Source organism: Bemisia tabaci, chromosome 6 (assembly GCF_918797505.1).
Source record: "Bemisia tabaci chromosome 6, PGI_BMITA_v3".
Lineage (NCBI taxonomy): Eukaryota > Metazoa > Arthropoda > Insecta > Hemiptera > Aleyrodidae > Bemisia > Bemisia tabaci.
Window position 1 is genome coordinate 11408282 of NC_092798.1, and position 23285 is coordinate 11431566.

The 23285-nt window shown below is 34.5% G+C and overlaps 2 protein-coding genes across 2 annotated transcripts in view; one reads left to right on the forward strand and one right to left on the reverse strand.

The window, feature by feature from the left end:
• ACOX1 (acyl-CoA oxidase 1) overlaps positions 1 to 9587 on the forward strand; it is a 29504-nt gene extending 19917 nt beyond the window's left edge. The window contains exons 6-13 of the mRNA XM_019053802.2: positions 458 to 582; positions 1135 to 1298; positions 1763 to 1925; positions 3187 to 3377; positions 3668 to 3817; positions 4403 to 4508; positions 5164 to 5310; positions 5987 to 9587. Coding sequence (XP_018909347.2) covers positions 458 to 582; positions 1135 to 1298; positions 1763 to 1925; positions 3187 to 3377; positions 3668 to 3817; positions 4403 to 4508; positions 5164 to 5310; positions 5987 to 6247 — 1307 coding nt within the window. The 3' untranslated portion in view covers positions 6248 to 9587. The remainder of the gene's footprint in view (positions 1 to 457; positions 583 to 1134; positions 1299 to 1762; positions 1926 to 3186; positions 3378 to 3667; positions 3818 to 4402; positions 4509 to 5163; positions 5311 to 5986) is intronic.
• Positions 9588 to 9967: 380 nt separating this feature from the next.
• Positions 9968 to 23285, reverse strand: LOC109038661 (uncharacterized). The gene is made up of 15 exons (XM_019053803.2): positions 23075 to 23285; positions 21735 to 21864; positions 21436 to 21587; positions 20210 to 20285; positions 19299 to 19548; positions 18310 to 18422; positions 17342 to 17443; positions 16276 to 16519; positions 15524 to 15788; positions 15219 to 15333; positions 14497 to 14752; positions 13446 to 13668; positions 12622 to 12766; positions 11348 to 11557; positions 9968 to 10145 (listed from the first exon to the last, which is right to left on the reverse strand). Exons 1-15 carry the CDS (start codon positions 23185 to 23187, stop codon positions 10095 to 10097), a joined length of 2445 nt encoding a protein of 814 aa, XP_018909348.2. The 5' UTR covers positions 23188 to 23285; the 3' UTR covers positions 9968 to 10094.

A 23285-nucleotide genomic window follows, 5' to 3' on the forward strand; every position in this document is an offset into this window, starting at 1 on the left:
CAGATACAGAAAATCTAGAAAGTCGGGATTTAAATTAAAAATTTGGTTTAACCAGAATTAATGTTTAAAAACTCATATTTAAAGGGCTAACTTAAATTGACTCTCTCAAGTATATAATTGCTTGATAATAATTGTTGCCTTGATCCCTTTGGCAACTTGAATCCAGTTGTCAGAAAAATGTGCACGTTTTTTTCCAAATTTCCTCAGACACCGTGATTTTCTTTGATTAATTTCCATTCCCTTCGTTTTTCTAAGACAGTTGTGTTCTATGAAATTCAGTTTTATAGATTTACTGGGATTATTTATTTTGATGAGAATTAATGATATTCATTTAAGATAGTTTACAGTACTGTTAGGATACTGTACTATAAGTCAAGTTACTAAAACTATAAAATCTACTGTAGGATTTTTGCTTGAAATTAGTCCATCTTATCATGTTCCGTTTTCCTTTTTTCAGGTATCAAAATCGGAGAAATAGGATCAAAATTAGGAATGAATACAATTAATAATGGTTATCTAGGTTTTGAAAATGTACGAATTCCTCGTGAAAACATGTTAATGAAGAATTCTAAAGTTTTACCTGTAAGTTTACTTGTTTCTATTTAAGCCTTCATCATAGTAGAGTTAGCACTTGGCAAGCACAAAAATTAAATCCAAGCATCAAAAGAAATGTGATGATCTGTAATTATTGTTTTCAGATTTACTAGAACTTTAATGCAGCCTATGATTTTTTTTACTCTGGATTTTTGTGCTCATTTTGTCTCAGAGTCTAAGCCAAATAAGTTCACAGACTCTTAGAGCGTGCCCGAAAATCCGCCATTTTGATTCTTGTATTTACTTTCAATGCTGAACTGAAGACAGCTGACTTTCTGTTGCACTCTGCAAATAAAACTAATTTGGCGTGGACTCCATTCAATAATTCAATTAATCAACAATTCAAACTATTGATTAAAATTGTTACAATAAAATTACTTTTAACTTGCTATGCTTCTGAAGCACTCACCTCCCCATAATCTTTGCCCAGCGATTATGTTGCAAACTGCCATCTACCAAATTATTCATCCCTGTTGTCTTGTTTTTTGAGAAGTTATCTCAAAAAGAAATATTTTTCATCGTTTCTACTCTCTATTTCAGGATGGAACTTATGTCAACTCGCCTAGCGATAAATTAACATATGGTACTATGATTTTTGTTCGAGTGGCACTTGTTCGAGGGATTGCTGCAGCCTACCTCTCAAAAGCATTGACTATTGCAACGAGATATAGTGCACTTCGGAAACAGGGTGAAATCAAACCAGGGTAATTCTTACTGTTTCTTCTCTTATTAATCTATTTGAGAATATAACAATGAATTTTCCTAGCAATTTTTTTTCTATGTTCCTTTTCTGTTGTAGAAAAAATTTTTGGAATGCACTTGAATGAAAGTCGTTGATAATCTACATTTTTGGAGAAGGCAAAAGAAAAATTCTTAATCTATTGATGAATTTGTAAGAATTGAAAATCTCCACTCCAATTTTATTTTTTTGAAAGAAAACAGACCAATATCATTCCTTGAAGTTTTCACAGACTTTTCTTTGCACGGAAATGAATAGTCAGGAAGTTTTTAAAAATTATCATTGAGTAGTTCTCCATTTAGAAAATAAGGTATGACAGGAAGTCTGCAATGTTGCAAACTGAGGTACGTGGTCTAGTAGTTTCGCCATTGATATTACAAAATATGTGTTTTTCTTACATTTAATACAGTTTCATGAATTGTTTTGTAGTGCTGGGGAAACTCAAATTTTAGAATACAGAACACAACAGCACAAACTTTTCCCTCCCATGGCGATGTGCTTTGCAATGAGGTGCTCAGCTGATTGGTTGTGGGACATATACAACTCAGTCACAGCCGAGTTAGATCGAGGAGACTTGGAGCGATTGCCCGAAGTAAGATGTGTTTTTTTTCCTCTTCTTTTTTCACATACAAGAGGAAACAATGCGTCAGCTTAATTTCTCCATTGTATATCACTCTATGTTTGCTCTCTCTGAATCAGGTCATAATTTTTAACTCTTTCATTCCCAGGCTAGATTTTGCAAGCGCATGCTTCACAACTGAAATGGGTTTTTTGTGCAAAAAAATTGGAGCGTACCCTGACATGAAGTGTTTAAAGTTGCAGTTTAGATCTTTTGTGGTATATGGAACTACAAATTTGAATACTTTTGAGCGAAGGTTGCTGATTAAGGGGGAAATGCTGCGGGAAGAATACAAATTTTGCTAAACGTAGGTGCTGTGTTAGTGGTATTGAGAAGGTGAAATTCAGGGCTTTGTTTCAATAAGTTTTGATGTAATTAATTCTTCAAATTGCGGAATTTTTCACCAATCCCATAGGAACCTCACCTTTTCAATGCATATATTGTATTGAAGGCTCAAAATTAATGTGCAGTTCAATGAAGGAAATTTCTGATCCAACTTCCTCCGTTCAAGTTTATTTCCATTGAAAAGAAACTTGGGAATTTCCACACTCACAGCAACGCTGGGAAAAAGTCATGCTCTTTTCAAGAATTATTTAGGGTCATTTCTGGAGGCAGTGAGAGTGTCAAATTTTAAAATTCGCCTATGTTCCTTTGATGAGTTTGCATCAGCACGTCCTCAACTCTTTCCGTGCACCGCTCCCTTGTTTGAATGAAAACCCGCAGTAATTACTAAAGGAGATATTGCACTTTGAAAAAGACAGTGTGTAACATTGTACAGTACGGCAGTACATCTTATGGTCTCTTCCACCCTGCATTCATCAACTAGTGATGCACACTTACACTGATTACTCAACTTAAAGTATGAAAGCAAACAAGAAAAAGAAACCAATATATGCACTATGGCAGTGGATGTCACCATATGCTATGGTTTTTTAAAAGCAAAATCTTCGTTAATATTGTATGTAAATACTTGGTTTTTGGACAGATTATATTATTTTGTGCTGATCTATAATCAGAAATCATCTAAACTCGATTCTGTGACAAGCGCAACTTACCCGCTACAAGCTCCAAAGTGCATAAAAGTAAAAAGACAAGGTAGCAGTAGACCGGATCTTCCAAGATTTAATCAAGCGGTTTCAAAATATTTAAAACAATAAGCACTAAGACCAGAACCTATGGAAAAGATACACCCAATTTGAATCACATTTTAACTTGGTGTTATTTTCATTTTCAGCTCCACGCAATGGCCTGTTGTTTAAAAGCAGTTTGCACGAAGGATTCAGCAAAAGCAATAGAAGTTTGTCGTCTAGCTACCGGAGGCCACGGTTACATGAACTCCAGTAATTTCCCCTCTACCTATGGCATGGTCACTGCTGCTGAAACATATGAGGGAGAAAACACAGTCCTACTACTGCAGACCGCAAGGCTAGTCAACATTTGTTTTTTATCCATCATTTGAATTAAGAAATACAAAAAGGGCGGGAGTCCAAAAACTCATTAACCCTGGCATTGGCGTGACATTTGACGTCTAAATTCTATCCAACTTTTCTCTGATAAAAATTAGTCCCTTTCCTTTAGTGTCATTAGCTTCCTGTATTTTATTTTCATTGCTTTAAAATGTGTAAATCAGGTTCGACATTAAACGGTACTACATTAATTATTTAACCATCATAAAATGTGACATATTTTTTAACGTATTCTTTTTGTCGATACAGATTCCTTGTGAAAGCATGGCAACAAGCTCGCAGTGGCGGCAATCTAACAGAAACCGTAGAGTATTTAAAGACTATGCCTTTGCAGCCCTTATCATTATGGGTGAACAGCCTCCAACACCTAGGAATTGCTTTCAAAAGGGTGGCAGCTGGGTAAGTTTGATTGTTGTGTGGTTTTATTTTAGTTTTAAAGCAGTAGGACTTAGATTTTACGACCCTCTTGTTCCCATTGCTGCTATCATGTTATTAAATTTTTCCTTGTTGACAAGCAAAACATTTATGGGGGGGGAAAAAAAGTTTTAATTTTTTATGATCGACAACATTTTGGGAAAGGTGGCTGCAGATGATGCTCCTATCAGAAAGAGCGAGCTAAATTTTTAGGGTTTGGATAAACCTTTGGTTATCCAATCAACCTAATTGCCTCATTCTGCCGGATAAACTAGATTCCATTTTATTTCATTTATATTAAGAAATATCCACTTTTACAAATAGGAGAAATATTCTTTATGAAAAAGTACATAATCATGTTGGTGTATATCATCGCTACTAAAACTTTTTTTCGAACTTCCTCAATTTGTCCTGATTTGATAAATCTTTGAATCATAGATTAAGACAAAAATACCTCTATTTAAAGTTGTTGAATGACCACAAAAATTTGCTTATTTCAGTTTTTACCTTTAGTCAGTGCACTAAATTTTAAATAAAATTCTCATTTTCATTTTTATCTTCACTTTTCAGGAATATTGAAACCTGCGCAACTTCCATTGAAAGAAGAATTCTAGTAGGTGTAGCCCCTGAGGATGCTTGGAACGAAGTTTCAATCCAACTTGCCAAAGCTGCTGAGGTTAGTTCCTTTGCTTTCTCAGAATCTTATCTGACCATAATGAAGGAACCTGATTTAATTTTTCCCCATTCAGCAAACTTTCTCCCGAACCAATGAGTTTTTACTTTCTAACTGCTCAACCCTTTGATATTATATTATTTTTTGGAGTCACCCTTCCTGCCTTCCCCTCTAAAAAATTCTAACGCAATGAGGGAATCAAGCCTTATGACAGGGAGTCGTCGTGCAAGCTTAAAAAAATTCCGGCAGAAATGAGCTGCCACTGAGCTCTGGCAGAAAAAATTGATCCAAGGATTATGAATAGTTTATAACTTTACCTACAGTATGCACCACTTTATTCTAGCTCTTTACTTTTTGTCGACCAAAACTCGTAAAATTCAAGTAATTTTGTGAAAATTTAAATGCAAAGGGCTCAAGTTCCTAAATACTCTTATTGGATATTCTGGCATGTTAAGTTTTTCTCTATATACATGCAGATTTGAACTAATGCTCAAGAGATTTTGTCAGTATTACCTGATGGTTGTGAGTTTTTGTTTCACTTGATACCTCTTTGAAGATTTTATTCAGGCTTTTATGATTTCGACAGATTTTTAAAATTTACTCTCACCTCCTTATATCAACAATTGTAATTTCATATTTTTGTTTCATGTTTCTTCAGACACACTGCAGAGCATTTATGATGCAAATATTCATCAATTTTGCCACAAGTGCGCAAGTGTCTCCAGAGCTCAAGAAGGTCCTGATCGAACTTTGTGAACTGTATGGCACATATTTTCTTCTTGATAATCTTGGCGATTTCTTCATGGTAATTTTTTGCATTTTTACTCAAAACTTTTATATTCACTTACCTACTGAAGCCAATATGAATTTTTCATTTTGTCACCACAAATTTCAGCCTCTTTTCCCCTGTCATAAAAGCTGTTTTGAGCTTTTTTAAGTTCAGTTACAAATTTCTCGCTAAAATTCATCTCGGGACTTTCATCATGCAGTAGCCCAATTGCAATAATTTTTTAATCCCACAGATTTAGAAGAAAATACGTTGCGCAGGGAAAGGAGAACCTTCTAAGCAAACCAGGCATCGTCCAAACTTTGCCAACAAGTTCTCAGTTTTCTAGAAAATTTATACCATCAACTTCCACATAATTCTCAACTCCATATGTTTCCTCCAGCTTGATGTATTTGTAAAACTAATTGTGAATGACTTCTGCGTTCTTTTTTTCTTTACTCAAAAAATCTTGAGCTTTCACACTTTGGACAAACTCTGATGTGACTTACCACCCTCTCTTCCTGTACTGTTATATAAGTACAGAGATAAGTCCTGACAAAAGTTTCTACATCCTTTATTAATGAAAACAGCGCTCACTGAAAATTGACACTGTATGCTTGACCTACTTTTAACCGAGGCTTTTAATCCTAAACTTCAAGTTTTCAATACCCCCAAGTTTAATAGTACCCCTCATCATTGCCGATTTTTTTTTCAGTATGCGGGACTACGTTCTTCTGATGTTCCAAGCATACAAGAGTGGATGGAAACGTTACTTCACAAGATACGACCAAACGCTGTGGGAATCGTGGATGGTTTTGACATATCAGATGCTGTGCTTAGGTCTGCGCTAGGAGCCTACGACGGCAATGTTTATGAGCGGCTTTTTGCGGAAGCAAATAAAAGTCCTTTGAACGCCGAACCAGTCGATGAATCTTTCCACAAGTACTTGAAACCATTCCTCAAGTCTAATTTATAGACTCATCCAATCTCTTGTTCCAGTGAAGCTCATTGACATTCACTCATGCTCCGTTCGTACTGTGCACTGGTTTTACAGTCTTCAGTGAAAAGACTAAATGCCTTTTTGAAAAATTTGGAAGGAAGCATAAATTTCTCTTTTCTTGTTGGAAGATCTATTTTTAGCTTGAATGAACAGCGGCAGTCAGACATACTAGGAAGTGGATACAGATTAGTGGCTCACCAAGATAATGGGAACAGTTTCCATTTTGCAGAGTACTCTCAAATTGAAGAGAACAGACTCACAAAGTTTAATTTAGATCTTTCTGAAGAAAATTTAACTCCGGGTGGCTTTTCTCAGAGTATTAGAGTATGCTGTATGACAGAGATTTTTCATGTATTCTTGGCTAACCATATTCTTTTTTCTAGTTTGGTTCATTTTTACAACTTCTTAGAATTTTGTTTTGTTTTTTAAATTTTATTTTGTTTTACTCTATTTATATACCCCTCCCCTCCCAAAGCATCAGTGTCCTGCCCTCTTCAGGCGCCATGCACCTAATGATTTAAAGTTGAACTTATTTTTATCGGGCTGCATTATGTTGATGAAATTACCTTTCTCCCGATCACTTTTTATCCGGTTTTCAGACGATAGCTATTTCGATGTTAATCATCATCATCAGGTCACTTCGACTTCGGTAAACGCTAACAGTCACATCTTATATTGTTAAAATTTACTAAAATTTACTAAAATTTATTTGGGTGCACCCACGAGTTTTTTAAAGTGTTTTATAGTAAATTTTAGTAAATTTTAACAATATAAGATGTGACTGTTAGTGTTTACGGAAGTCGAAGTCGAAGTGACCTGATGATGATGATTAACATCGAAATAGCTATCGTCTGAAAACCGGATAAAAAGTGATCGGGAGAAAGGTAATTTCATTAACATGCACCTAATGCTCAGAAAAATCAGGCTGTGGCATCTAAAAATTGGGGAAGCTGGACCATGGTAGCGCTTAAAAAAGTTTCAGCACCATGTCGACTATTCGAACTCCCAATTTCATGTGCCATGATGCATATGAAAAAAGTTAATTTGGCTTCTGAAAATTGTAGATGGCTCCCTACAAGCTGGGCTTCCCGGCCAATGTGGCTCCAAAATTTTTAGAGGGAAGGCAGAACACTGCAAACCATGAACTCACTGGCTTAAGTTTTCTCTTAACGTCTTGCACCATTAGATCCATGATTTTGCGATGGTTGTAGGAAGGTTATTTCATATTTTATTGTTTCCTCATTGTGGAAATTAATTCAAGTCCATGGGTTTAGCCATATTTGAAAGGAATCAAAATTTGTAACAGAACATATTAAATGTAAATTTTCAATTTTAAAAGACATGCAGTAACTGTTAAAACCACACGTTGACTGGAACAGTCTGACATTTTGAGATTATTGCGCTAAAAGCCTCTTTTAAAAAAACTGAGCAACAAAGAAGACTAAGATATTTTTTTTTGACATCGAAATATTTACTGCATGGATTAGGTTTTTTGTAAAAAAACTAACTTGGCAATTCTGATGTATTGTTCAGTATGCAGACAAAATGATGGGATCAATGAAAAACGATACCTATTTGGGTTTAGGTAGGTTTATGTGTGGAATGATTAAAAAAAGTCAAAATCTAGTGGAGAGCAATTCATGATATATCATAAAGTAGGTACCAAATAAAGAATAATGAATGGATTTTGGTGCAAGGGACCTATTTAATTTTTTTTATCCTGTCATAGATTGGTCTCCTTGGAAACTGATCAACCTGTATAATTGTTTTCAGCATGTTAAAGTCCCTCATCCTTAGTTAATCCTAGTTAAAATTTATCAACTTTACTTTGTTGATAAATAATTTTTTCGTCAATTTCAATACAAGTTTAAAATATGCTTTTATCCCCATGAGAACTGTAAAATAAAACCGCAAAGAATAGATGTGAGGAAAATTGAGGCAGCCCCAGCTTCTCGCTGAATTTGTGTGGGAATTGCACAAATTTGAACAGTATCATGCTAAAATGTGGACTGTTACATTCCATGCAAGAAGCAACTCCGACGATTTTAATGATTTAGCTCTGAAAGCATCAATTCAATCCTTGGCATTCCAAATTTTCTGTCACAGGTTTATTTGGAATCGAAAGCCAATCTTTGAAAATTTTCTTCTGTGCAAGAAGAATACTCTGAAACTTTCACACCATTAAGTCAATTTATTTTCCTCTTGAAAAATGTAATCAATGTTAAAACGCCGCTATTGACTCACCATCAATTTTTTAAGGCTTGTCCATTAAGTCAATTCGTTTAAACTTTCCAATTTTAGAATCGTTGTTTTATCAATTGTAATTTTTTGTGTGTATAATTATCTAGATTTAATTGAAGCCCTGGATAGTTCTCGCCTCATTTCAGCCTGCTATGTTAGGTATTGAAAAATTTAGTCTAGTAAAGTCCATGCTAAATAAGTTTACGCACTTTTAGTGCTTGACAGGAGATCCACCATCTTAATTATTGTGTTTACTTTCAATACTAAACTGAAGACAGCTGTTCTTCTGTCCCACTGTAAAAGTGTGCAACTTTATTTTGCATGGACTCTATTTTACAGTAGGTTCAGCGGCGATTCTTGAAAGTTGACAACTCTGTTTTTCCTCTATTTAAATTGCTCTAAAACAATCTGTTCTTGGTGAGGCAGCTTGCCTCACACAAAATCGACATTTTTTATGGATTTAAAGGGAAGGGAAACAGTATTGCCACTTGCAAAATCGCCTCTCAGAAGGTTTGAAACCAGTGTGAGATGAGTTCCATTGGCCAAAGTTCATCATGTGATTTAAAGGCTCCCCACTGCATTTAAATTCTGTTTCAAAAGTTACCCGTTATTTTCGAAAATCAAATAATTCTTGTCTGTTGTATAGATATCTTTTGTTGTGGGAGAATATAAAAAAATGTGCTTACAGCCCTCTCTTTTCAATCCAAAGACTGAATAAAAAATTGGCAAATGTTGCTTTTTTTCTTATCAATTACCAGTTAATGTGAATATGTTACGGAGTTAAAAATCAAAATGTATGTTTCTGTTACCTCTAAAATTCAATCATTTTCTTTTTTCGTTTGTTAACTACCATCTATACAGGTATTGTGCAATAAATCAATCTTTTTCCCTCTTTCTTTTGGTAATCGGGAGAAATTTCTTTTTAGCTTAGAGACATTACAGGAGCACAACGAATTTACTGAATACATTTTCAAGATTACTGTCAATCAGAGCTTTATCCTACTTATGTACGTAATACTCATTTTATATTTTTATTACGTTTGTTTTGCAATAAATCTACTTTTATTTTTAATAATTTACTGTTTTTCTTTTTAATTTTTGCAGACAAAACACCAAAAAGGAATCCCTCAAAATGTTGTACTCGGTCAAGCTCTCAATTATTTTTGGACTAGGTCATTTGTACGCATACTCAGGAAATTGATCATTTATAATCAATGCCAATATCTAAAGACCGTCAATTTTTGAGCAAAACTGACCAAATTTTTCAAACCCTTGATATTACTAGATACCTACGGTGAAATTATTGTCAAAAATTGATCACTTCTATGTGTTTGAAGGGTTGACATGAAAAGTCAAGAGATTTTGATAATTTTGGTTAGGAAAACCTGGAAGAGCCAGGGATTTTTTCTCTGGCGAATCTGTTAACAGTATGAATCAGCAATAAAACAAATCAACTCTTTTCTTTTTTGTTTTTTATTTTCAATATTTACCAGTCTAAGAACTTACATTCTACTTACAAGAATCGGTACCTTAGTTAATTTAAAGGGTACTGACTTGAACGATTAAACTATATTGCACTGTTTCACTGTCCGGCTTCCACACCGGGTCCTTTCAATTCTTCCTTTGTTTGACTCTGAAACGAAGCGGAGAAAGTGAAAAATGATATAATACTTTCACAAAAGTACATTAAAAAATGTAATTCTATTCATAAAAACAACAGAAAAAGGACTAGTATTCAAAACATAGAAACTATCATTGTTTTCATAAAAATCGTGACAACGATTTCATTTTTTAGGTTTATTTTTACCTGGCTAGGTAGTATTATCATCTATATTACAAGGGTTATGTAAATGTTATTAACACAACGTTAAATACACTGAGCTCTTTGATTGAGAGACAACTTTTGATCTTTTAGTAATTTTTTTAAAACCCTTAATTTGCTTCCTTAAAGTTTCATGGTTCAGGTGTGGTGCATTTTTGATCATATAGCGCAAGAGAAAACTGGGATGAAGAGTCAGGGTTATGCAAATTTCAGACTCTAGTTTTTCACTTAGGAAATTGCAATATTTTATCAATTCGGCCACTTTTCCCTGATGAAGAGCTTGTAGTATAAGTTACAACTTTTAGAGTGGCGCAGGACTCTTGAAATACATTCTTGGACTTCAATTAACTAATGAAAACAAAAAATTTTATTTACCACTTTAAAAATTGGACCACTAAATCGGCAATTGAAACACAATTGCAGAAAGTAATATTTTTGTTTCTTTTCTGCTAAATTTGTCCCTCAGTCTTTGGAGTATAAGTCCTACCCTTTAAGCATTTGAAGACTCGGGACCATATTCATAGTCATTCCTTAAACATCTGCTTTCCTTAGGAGGCCTCTATATTGCTTAAATTTTGATTGAGAAAGGTTTAAGGAAATCCTTAACACAGCATTATGAAAAGGACAATTGTCACAGAACTTAAGAGGAATGCATCAGTTTGAAATTAAAGATAGATCCTTACAAGAGATTACTATCATTTAAAACCGCAAAATATATGAGATACCAAAAAAAAAATACTGCAGATTTTGAAAACTTCAAGGCGTAGGTACCTACCTTAAAGTCTGTCAGTTTTTTCTCTTTCCGTACATTATAAAGGTTGCATTGGCAAATTTGTGTAATCCTTTGCAGCTTTTACAACATGGTTTTTCCGTATCATAGCTTTAACATATTTAAAAATATGTAGCAATTTTAAAAATCTAGTGACAAAGGTACTCAGAAAAGTTTTATAACTGGAAGGCATCAAAAATCAGATGGTAATAACGGATGAAATAAGTGTTTAATAATGTTGTACCTGCAATAAGAATTGCTGCCGCAATTCACAAGAGCACACAAGTTTGATAGAACTATGTAGAGCACCAACAATTATTTGACTGACAAGTGGGATTTTGGAGGAATGAGTCTTTGATGGAAATTTAACAGCAGCACTAGTGTCGACCATAGCTTCGGCAATCTTGAAACATCCTTCTCCTAGAACTTGGTACACTTCAATGACAACACCATGCTGTAACACCATCAATTACATGATTTAATAGTGCATGAATGGAATTATTTCAGACAAGATGAAGTAGAAAAATGTTTGAAACTAGAGGCAGAAGTATAATTTTTGGTCCTAGGTTGTTTGATAATGACTCCTTGAGATCTGGTTTCTATGCAATAAAATTAGAGAAAATGAGTGTGGGTAATTAAAATTTTGGGGGATATTTTTTTTGGCCATTGATGGTAAAATATGTATAATCTATAATACCTATCAAACTTTCCATCTTATTTGATTGACATGACGAATTATCTATTATTATTATTCCCTGGAACTTCCGGTTGTTGCTTTTCGCTTTTCAAAAAAATCCTCAGATCATTTCATACTTGATATGATTATACTTATTGATTTTTATTTTTTAATCAGAAATAAATTATGAGCAGAGGTTTATTTACTTTTTAACTTATTTACATTTTCCACAGAAATCATTTCCATCAACATAAAGAACAGTCTTCAGAAAACGAGCAAAGGTTTTAAAACGGCTGAATAAAATTTGTTTTATTATACATGTACTAGCTACATATACTAACAGCAGACGAGAATAAATTAAAACAACTGATCATGTAAAACAAACTTTTAGCTGATAACTTAAAGTTCCTGAAAGATGAGCGGAAAAATTTTAAAATTTGATTATTTCCCCTCCATCCTCTGTACAGATATTGCAACTGTTATGCATCATATTTTCTTTGGGAGACCGTTCAGCATTTCTGACTGAGAACACCACTGATTTTCCTTTGAGGAAAATTTTGGGGGAGATTTCACTTTTATAGTTCTGTAATGAAATTAATTTTTTGGGTCAATTTTGAAAAGGAATTAAATTGTGTTCCTTCTAGAAAACGGCAATATGTCTGTCCTTTCAGTTGCTATGCCCGCAAAACTGAAGAACATAGCAATGGGCGGCTCATTTTAACCAGCTCCAAAAGCTGTGCTAGCTAATGGTGATGGTCTTCCTGCTGTTGCTGTGTGTTGACTTAGTCATTATTCTGACAGCTTAAAGAAAACCAATAGGAAATGTATTTATTTAAACTTACGGATAGTAGATACTTCAGAAATTCCTCGCTGCAATGCCCTTTGTAAATACAGGAACATGAAAAATTAAGATCACTGACAGGCTTCACTGGCGAATAAGCATATTCTTCTTGATCTAAAAAACCCCACGTCAAAAATAGCTGCGTTCTGCAGAAAAAAAAAATTCCTTATCACATGTGTGCAAAAAAACATTTAATTTGAGAAAAAGAAAGAAAAACATTGGCTTTACATCCAGTTCACATAAAATAAGTTTGAATGCTTTTGGACTGCCTTGGAAGATCTGCCGACTACAGTTGACTATTGAGAATAAATACAAGAATCAAGATGTCAGATCCTCCATCTCACTCTTAAATTTCCAAACTTATATAGCATATACTCCACAAAAGGAGTGCAGCCTGTGGATTGATTATTGAATCTACATCAATTCGAGAAGACAAGACATGACCCTATCTTAACCATACAATAAAATGCATTTTGAAGTCTGCCGCTCTGAGCTTTCAATAATCCGCCTGCTGTAAGACCGTCATTCAATAAGTGAATTTCATTTGCACATGGGCGCTATAATTCCTGCAAAGTTAAAAAATCAGAAAAATATTGTGTAAGGTATACAATTAAGCCAGCTTCTATACTTTTCGAGTCCAAGATATTTCAGAAGAACTGCTATCAGAGCAAACAGCATGATGTAACAAACCTCGAGTAGCAAAAAAAGATTTGGTAGAAGATGGCCATTTCTCATCACAAGAACAGGTGTTTTTTTTCACATTTTATCATCTTAGTTTCCCCTCAATTTCAAGAGGAAGAAAAATCAGTAAATTTGCATACTTACTTTGGAGTCAAAGTGTGACTGGATAGAACCAACTCATGAACGTAGAGCTCAAACTGACAGACGTCATTTTGCGCAATGAGGAACGGATTTTCTTCACTTTTACTATCAGAGACAACATGATTTGTTGACTCCAATTGCTTTGAGATTCCCACTGATGTTGCAGTGGCATTAAATGTAGGATTTTCCATAAATTTGGCATCATCACTTTTTTGGACGACTTCATCTTCAAAGAAAAGAAAAATGCATTTGGATTATTATAGATTAGCACAGTTAATTGAAAAAAAGCATTGTGAAGCCACTACCCTTATAGTTGTCTAATGGGCTATAGAACTTTTAATTTTACCCAGAAGAACTCTAAGAAAATGAGTTTTTCTAGACCCACTTCCTCTCTGCATGGGTGCAAAATTTCATAGATATCACTCCAAAAGAGCTGCTGTATCCACTGTTGAGTAATCCACAAGCAAGTGAGTTTTAACTTCAAATAAAAGGTATCAGGGCACATTTCCCTTTTGAAATACTGCAGGACTCGTCATTATTAAGCCAAAAATCAACTGAAACTTAATACAGCAAATAAAGGGACTAAGATAAGGCATCAAATTGTCGAGTTACCGCTAAGTTTTGTTTTGATGCATGAATCAAAGAATACCTGTATTCGTTATTTCACCACACCAGGGAGGGGGGGGGGGATAGTTACGAAAATTCAGAAAAATTTATTTACTATTTGTTGCAAAGGGTGACTTTTCCTCCAAATAGTACATCAATAACACAGGTTTTTCAAGAACAGGCAAAATAATGTGAACGTCCATGAAAATTTCATGATGTCCTAATAAAAACGCAGAGTAAACATTGGTGGCCATTGTTCTCTAATCTCCTCATTTTTAGAACAGTATATTCACCTTAATCTAGGAATTTGTCTGCTGCTTGTCTATCTGCCTAGAATTTGAGGAGAAAATTAGATTAGCTACATTTTGCAAGACCTCTTTTATTCAAAACTTAAAAAATCTTCAAACCTGCGATAACTAGGAAAATTGCTTAAGAATGAAAATCCTACCTTCTTCTATTAAACTAGTACTGCCATCTTTGACTCCTACAACAACCGTTACTTCCTTTTTATTCTCCGCTGCTCGTGATTTGTCAGGAAAATCTTGGGAGTCAGTTTGCTGTTCATGAGACCGAAGCGTTTTGGTAACTTGAAATTGTTCTATTTTGGCCAAATGCTCTTTTAGCATAACTTCCACTGCGCTGACGGAACCATCAATGTGAGTCTCTTCTCTCTCCTTGATCAGCTGTGATGAGAGTTTTTCAACCTGCAGACAAACAGTGCAAACATTTTGAACCATTTTAGGAGTAAAGTTCCAAAGACATGTATCTTCATATGCCATGCAGCAAATTGACCAACAATTTAATTTTTTGGAGAGAAACCAACGATTATTTACCTTCAAAATTTGCAGAAATTTTTTTTGCTGTACGACATTTGAACGACTTCAACTGCAACCAGTATAAACACATTTAACATTTCCTAATTTTCTCTTTTGCTATATTATTTTGACCATTCCTTGGAATTGCACCTCGAGTTGAAGCCACCGAGGTGAAGCTTATTTAGGTGAAACTGCCACTAGGTGCGTGACATGTCGCTGCTGTTAATTGTGATTAGTTGTGTGCAGTGAAATGAGAGGAAAACGTTTAAAACGCAACAAGATAAAAAATCTTGGAACTCCATCAGTATCAACTCTAATTACCAACGCAAAAAGACTACTAATGAAAGAAAAATACCTCGTCTTTATAAATTGAATTGAGATTACACTGAATCTTGAGCATCTGCCGACACCTCTCAAGTTCACACAATTTCTCCGCAAGTTCCGCACGTAAAAGTTCTTCATTGCCATTTCTGAGGACAGAAAAATACACACTATTAGTAAGCGCAAGACTGCTGACTTGAATAATCCATGGGCTTGATATAGGTAATATTCAAAATTGTACGGAAGTTTAAAAAATACAGAAAAAACTAGATATTAGCTTTTTATACAGGAAAATACTTAGCAAATGGTAATATTAAATGGCTAATAAAGTTTACATACCCTAAGTTGGGAAGATCTTTGGATTCAGTCTTTGAAGCTAGTTTTTCATTATCGTTTCCAGCAGATGAGGGAATACAATCAGCTGCATTTGGTTGAAGTTCTTGTCCATTTTTATCTACTTCCATTTTACTTTTCTTCCTTTTTGTGCTATTTTTATTACAGATAGTGCCAGATGATTTTTCTTTCGGAATTTTTGAATAACTTGCATCACCGAATGAAACACTTTCAACTTGGTCCGTGTCCATGGGTTCACCAAGCCTATGGTCTGAAAAAAAACTTGATTAGAAAGCGATGAAATTGATGCAGCAGAGCCACCAACAAATGTAAAGTTCCAATTAGAAGATCAGAGACAGCCATTGCCAAATTTAGAAAAACCAAATTGATTTGCAAGATTTTCCAACAAGAAAACACCCAAAAAGGTCTGATCAAACTGGAGTTATGACGGTTTGAGGTTGGCAGTTAAGAAAAATAGTTTCGAGAGAGAAGTATTTGAAATGCTAGTCTTTCATGTCCTGGGCACGGAATTGCTGGATTTATAATCTAACTTTTTATCCTCTATTAACACAAAAATTTATTAAACCACTAGTAACTTGTTCTCTAAGACATTAGCGATTTTTCCTCCACAGACTGACGTATGGTTTGCCATTCCGTCACGATTCCTCTGAACCACAAATCCTTGATGCAGTGCTTAGTACTCACATGAATGGTGTCGTAAAATACTGAGAGCAATGAGATTCAATTGAAATATTTACCTGAGAGACCTTCATCCGTATCAAGAATGGCAGAACTGGACGAGGAGAGATCAAGAGCATTGGAGAAGTCTGAGGAAATATCTTGTTTGCTATGTTTTGAGCTTACTGATACCTCCTCGTGAGATAGTGCATCATACTTGTGCTTGCGCTGATTTTTTCTCTGGGATGGTGCACTGAACTTAATCGTTGTTGATTCTTTCACTGGGAAAGGATCACAAGACATCTGACATTCAGCATCCCTGGTCTAGGAAAAAATAGGTGGGTAAATAAGTATACAGCAAAAAAAAAAAAGAATTCCTGTTCTTTTTATGGTAGCTAGTAGAGCTTTTTCAAAATTATTAAACATTAATCAACACCTTTAAAGTACTTAAAAATTAATTAATGCTGGCATCATGATCATTGTTTGAGTCTTCATTTCTGTAAGATTACGGAATCCGAAGGGGGATCATTTAAGTCATTGTGGCCAGACAGGTCTGAAAAGTTAGCACATTTTCCCATTTAAAACCATGTAAAATATCCACATTTTATCACACAATCTGGTGACCTTGATTTAAGTATTGTTACGCTTTCTTGACCTCTCCCTTCACTGTAAACACATCTACAATAATAACTCTCTTTTCAAATTATGTGCTACTGCGAGGAGGTATTTCTTGCTTGAATCTGTAGTTCAATGAAATTTAGCTATTTTACCTTATTTATAATATTAGTGAAACTAAAAAACTCATCGATATTGGTTTGCAACTGAAAATTTTCTACCACATATTACTCTTTTCAATCTAACTTTTCTCTTTTTCTTTTAATCGACTGATGATCGTCACTGCATGGAGTTTTTTTAGATATTTCTTTGTTCCTTCAATAATATCCTATAAAACTTATATGAAAAAAATAAATCTATAGAAATTGATTGATTGAATAAAATTGAATCAGAAATTTTGAAATATTGTAAATGAGAGAAAGATTCTCATAATTTTACCATTATGTGAGACAGAGACGGCAGAATTTAAATTTTTGAAAAGCAAGCTTTAGATTTAACATTTTAAATGATAGTCAAAATTGGAACACTCACCTGCTTTATTACCGCTCTGATATGCTCAGTTTTATGAGATTCATGATCTGCCGCTAAACTCAACAATTTTTTATTGTGATCTCGAAGAGTGTTTCTCTCACCCTGTCATAAAAGAAGAAAAGGAGCAATGAAAAAAGTGCACAATGCAGATTAATACAATATTGATATAATGCAGATGAAGCAAATCCTGATGCAGGACAAAATTATACATGATAATTCAAAAGTCTCGCACCATCCCTGTATGAGCCTGAGGGGTTTTTTCTCTTTTTTTAGAGAGGAATCTCCTAAATTTGTGTACATACTCCATGCATTCATCTAATTTTCTTCGTAAACATATTTAGAGGAATGAATTGCTTCCCATTGAAATTTTGATGGCTAGAGTGTAAAACCAGTATTTCTATTGCGGTATTTAAAAATTTCCTCTCTTCTATTATTTTTTGAAGAGGAAATATCCAACTTTCTGCGGAATATTGTGCTAACAAAGAAGAAAAATTGCTGAAGTTTTCAAAAAATTACTACGATTAGTTTTCTATAGAAGGAATAAAGTATGACAGGACATCTATAATGTCACAGACAAAGATACATGGTTTTGCACTTTGGTTATCCATTAGCATTTTCTTGCTTCTCATTAGAGCTCATTTTGCGACTCTAGTTATCATTTTTGGATGTTCCGCTTTGATTCCCAACAGGATAATGTGGAATGGTGTGGTGCTATTTCATCATCCTAGTACTTACAGAATTCAGGTCACATTTATTGTGTTTTTGTATCTTCTCATTATCTCATCATTGCCAGACCTCTTAAATTCATCTGATAAATAAAAACGCATCTTAACTTGATCGCTGAAATTTTCAGTCATGAAAATTTCAAGGGTTCAAAGCTACCCACAAGAACATAAGATTTTGGGTAGCAAGATGAAACATTTACAAAAATTGAGAAAGCTATATGAGGTTAAATAACTCATTCTCACTTGCAGATCCCGAATTTGCTCCTCAAGCACTTTCACCTGCTCTTTGTTCGTGCTATTTTGTTGCAGCATTTGATATCTTTTCTTTTCAAACGAGAGCGAACTCTTCAGTTCATCTGTAAAAAAAGGAGAAAATGAAAAATTCTTGAAAATCAGTCGATGCCAATTTTTTTTTTTTTTTTTATTGATATCCTTTCCAGAGACCGATATTATGCAAACAAAATTTAGCCTCACTGACAAAATTTTTGAACCCTTTTCTTGGTTCCAATACCAACAGATAATGAATGTTTCATCTAAGAGATTCCTCAGACTCACAGATTCCATAAAAAATTAAGAATGCTACGAGCTCCTCAAAGAAACACAGAAGATGATTCAATCAGGGATCATCCCTCAGTTACGTAACATTAGATTTGCAATCTCTCAACCCCTCAAATTTTAAATATTTTAAGAAAAATCTTGTTAAATTTACTGGAAAGAGTGGGGCAGCTGTTAACATGGCAAAGTATAGGGCTTCTTTGCCATGCTAAGAAAAAACAACGTATGAAATTTTGAGAGTTGCCAAATTTTCTCTGATAAAATTGTTATTTTTGAGGACTGTCATGAATATTTTCTCTTGAAAATTTCAGGTAGATTAAATCTGATTGCAAATAAAATTCTCTGAAGAATTCGAAAAAAAATACTCTCAAAATTCATATTTTATTGAAGACAATTTGGCAACATCTGGCATTTTGGCTCATATGACGTTCTTTCTCGGTACGACAGTACAACAACTAGTGCATAACAAGGTGACCATTTTCTGCTAAGATCTTTCTTCGTTAAGCATCAATTCATCAAAATTCTCAGAGGAAACCGACACAAAACATCTCGAAAAAAATCTTCGAAATCATTTCAAAAAGCTTCCTTCCTCTTTATTCCCACATGACTTAGCACTATGCTTGCAAAAACTTCTGTAGCATTACATAAGGTAGAGTTGGCCCCTAAGTAAAACTTACTATTTTCCTCGGATAGTCTGTTCATGGTTTCCTTCATCGATTGACTTTCTTGATTCAAATTGTCAACACAGGTTAATAAAGTTGTCAGCTGAGCATTTTGCCATTTCATCATTCTCTTCATTCGAATGACTTCAACATTGACTAGAAGTTTACTAGAAATATCACAGACACTTTCTGCCGAATCTGAGCGCATTCCAGGATCACCATCAAATACTGTCAACTGACTTCCACCTCTGAGGCCTTCCAAGTCCTGGGGAAACAATCAGTAAATTACTTACATTCCAAATAAATATTCTCATTAATAAAAGAAGTATAATTTTAACATTTCTGACTTCATGCTTCCTCAATAGGAACAAGATGGCTAAAGTCGAAAAACACGTACCTCAGATAGCAAAATTTGTGAGTCTCCACTCATAATCGATTTTTTTAAGGGAAAACTAACCAACAGTTTCTACGGAAATTTCCTTGACTTTTTCTAAAAAACTCACACAGAATTGCATGGAAACATTTCGATAAGTTTTTCATAGAGAAACAAAAGTTCTTTAGAGATCTGTAACATTACAATTGAGATACTCATTTTCTGCATTTAGCCACTGATATGTGACCTCGAACATATAAATTGTAAGTTGTACAATCCTAGCAACATTGGAATGCTCTTGGTTCCGGTTTGCAAAATACGATCCAATTAATCTAAAAATATTGCAGTGTTATAGTAAAATATTGCTATTTCATTTCAATATTTTTGATGTATGGGGCTATTTGGGAGGTACCACACATACCTCCATCGACACACCCCAATCTATATGGGTACCTACCGTCATACTGAACACATGAGCCAAAAAGTAAATAAAATGAAGAGGTACATAAAAACAGTACTACGTTAGGTGATGATCAAACTCAATTCTACTCACTTCGTCGATTGTGAAAAGAGGTTGTCCATTCATTTTTTCCTCCAAGGCTGTACTCATCATTGACTCCGCTTGATTCCTTGACAAATGACAAAAATTGATGCTAATATCATAATGGATTGCAACATGCACATGGGCAGAACAAGGAAGGAGGTGTATAATCCAATGGATGCCTTCCAGGAAATGTGAGGGATTATGCTAAGTATGTGTATAACATATGTTTCATCTTTGATATTATAATTGGATTAATTTTTCCGTGAAAATAGCTCAAAATTGCTCCTCAGACGACTACACTATTCATAATTTTCCCAGGGATGGTCCCTCAACCCCCTTTGAAGCTACGGAAATCCTCTATTTGTCTCATTGATTAGGTGCCCTTCTGCGTTCTGCCTGGGATGCAGTGACTCCATAAAGCAAAGGCAAGCAACACTAATGAAAAAGGATGCTCACTGACTAATTTAAACCCAGTTTTTTTTTTTTTTTTTAACTCTAAGAGAGGTTTCTGTAACTGAGAGCTATTCCAAAACAAATTAAAATGCAAAGTCGAGAATTGATATTTTCTATTTTTTAAAAAAAAAGGTCTTGCGTAGGTTCAATGGTCACTGATAATTTTAAAATGAGGATTCATTTGACTAGTGTATCCACTTTCTTTTACGCCTGTCACATTGACTTATGACAACAATTTCCAAGACATCACTAATAAATACAAAATCGAGGGGATCTACGAAGAGTGAACAGCTGAACACCCCTGAAAAGGCACTTTTGATTAAAAATATCTTGAACATTGAAAACCTTCACTTATAATTAGTTCTCATGAGCATAGAATAGGTACGTAAGAATTAAATTAAGAGATGCCATTTTAAATCATCATCAAATATTTTATACTCTTAATTTGGCAGAACTATTTTAATAACTAAACGACTCTGGATTCATTATTTGAACTCTTATCTTCGGCCTCTAGCCATCTAAGACAAAAGTAATTAATCAAATTATATTACCCAGAAATTGTAAAAAACCAAAATGAATTCAGGAAGGAGTGCTTTTATTTCTTTTCATAAATATTCCCTATGAATGATCAAAAATGTTTAATTGCCGTACAAAAAAACATACATGGCATCAAAAGGAAAAGGAAAATTTGAAGAATTCAGAACTCTAAAAAGTTACTAAAATACAGCGAATTCCAAGATTTTAAGGCAGCAAACTCCACAGAATTAAAAAATTCGACATACCGTTGATCAGATGGCCCAGTGGATGATTTCGGCCTTTTGGAGGGCAAAGAGTGAACGGATTCCTTGGATGGCGACACACCTCGTGAAGTGGGGGGCTTTGGTGTTGCTTGAAATGAAGAGAGTGATATCAGCTGCTGTTTCAGCACTTTGACCTAGGTATAAAAAAATATTTGAAATATAATTAGCAAGTCAATGTAGTTTTGTACTCTTTTGCAATAATGGCGTAGTCTCTACTTGCTTTGCAAGTTTGTAGAGAGGCACAATGTTAATGGCACTGAGGCATTGACAGTTTTGCTTACCTTATTTGATAAGATTTTATTGGAAGTTTCTAACTCTCGCAAACGGCACTCTCTGCCGGGATCTTGAGAGGGCGACCTTTCATCGTCCTTTGAGTCCTTCCTTCCATACCACTGCAGAGACGCATTTAATCTGCAGAAGAAAAAAGGTTTGTGCTAGAGTAGAGAGATATATACATAAACACGGAAATTAAAAATACAAACACTTATACCTAAAGCTCAAATAACTAAACTTTGCAACGGTGTATCACTTAAACTATACTTATACTCTGGGTAAAGTTTCCTATTGAAACTTATCTTATCATGAAACTGTATCTAGCCCCATGAGCATATCTTTCAGTGGTTATTAAGTTCTTTATCAAATAAGAGACTTAACAAAATGGGCATTTTTATAGGTCTGTGATATATAAACTATGCAAAATTATATTGACAGAATTAGTAGTGATTCCATATCAACATAAATATCGACGGTCTAAGTCGGCAATCACATAACTCGTTTGCGGTGTTTGAAAATCTCCGCCTCTATTTTATTTTTTTAAAGGAGAACAAATCGACATCATTCGTTGAAGTTTTTGCAGAATTTTCTTCGCATAGAGAAGAAAAATCACCGCAGTCCTAAAGAATTGCCGTTGAGTAGTTTTTCGTTTAAAAAATAAAGTATGACAGGAAGTCTGCGACGTTGCAAACCGAGTTATGTGCTTGCCGACTTACACCATCGATATGCATTCCATTGTAACGCTAACTGTTGATAAAATATAAAATAATGTCATAAAATACCTGATTCAGCTGTTTTTTCAAAAAAAAGATCCTAATTGAAAATATGAAGAATTATATAGGTAGCTTTAGCTATTATAAGTGCAAACTTTGCACGCTGTATTTCCAAAACCAGATGTACTTATACTCAAGCTGAAACCTTTTCTGGAGGCTTGTCTCATCATAAGGTTTCATTGAAGCCACATATCGACGGTGAAAGTCGGCAATCACATAACTCGGTTTGCGACGTCGCAGACTTCCTGTCATACTTTATTTTTTAAATGGAAAACTACTCAACGGCAATTCTTTAAAACTGTCATGAGTTTTCTTCTCAATGCAAAGAAAATTCTGCAAAAACTTCAAGAAAGAATATCAATTTGTTCTCCTTTAAAAAAATGACGTAGAGGCGGAGATTTTCAGACACCGCAAACGAGTTATGTGATTGCCGACTTTCACCGTCGATATGAATTAAATCCCTAAGCTCCCGGAAAGGGGCCAAAAAAGGGCCTTTTTTAAGAGGCTCTTTCTTTATGAGAAAAGCTCTAGCTATCCCTTGATAATAGGTATATACATTAGGTTTACACACTTACTTTTTGATTAATTTTAACTGCTGATTTATTGTTTTTTTCAGCAGGAGATTTTCTTCATTTGCATGGTGGTACCTTTCTTCATAGTCAGCCTCAACATCCTTCGAAAATGGCATTTTTTCATTTGCGTCTCTCAAATTAGAATCTCCGCTGCCTAGTGTAAAGAAGCCTCACGTGGGGAGATGATCAGAGCCAGAAAAATATGAAGTCCTCA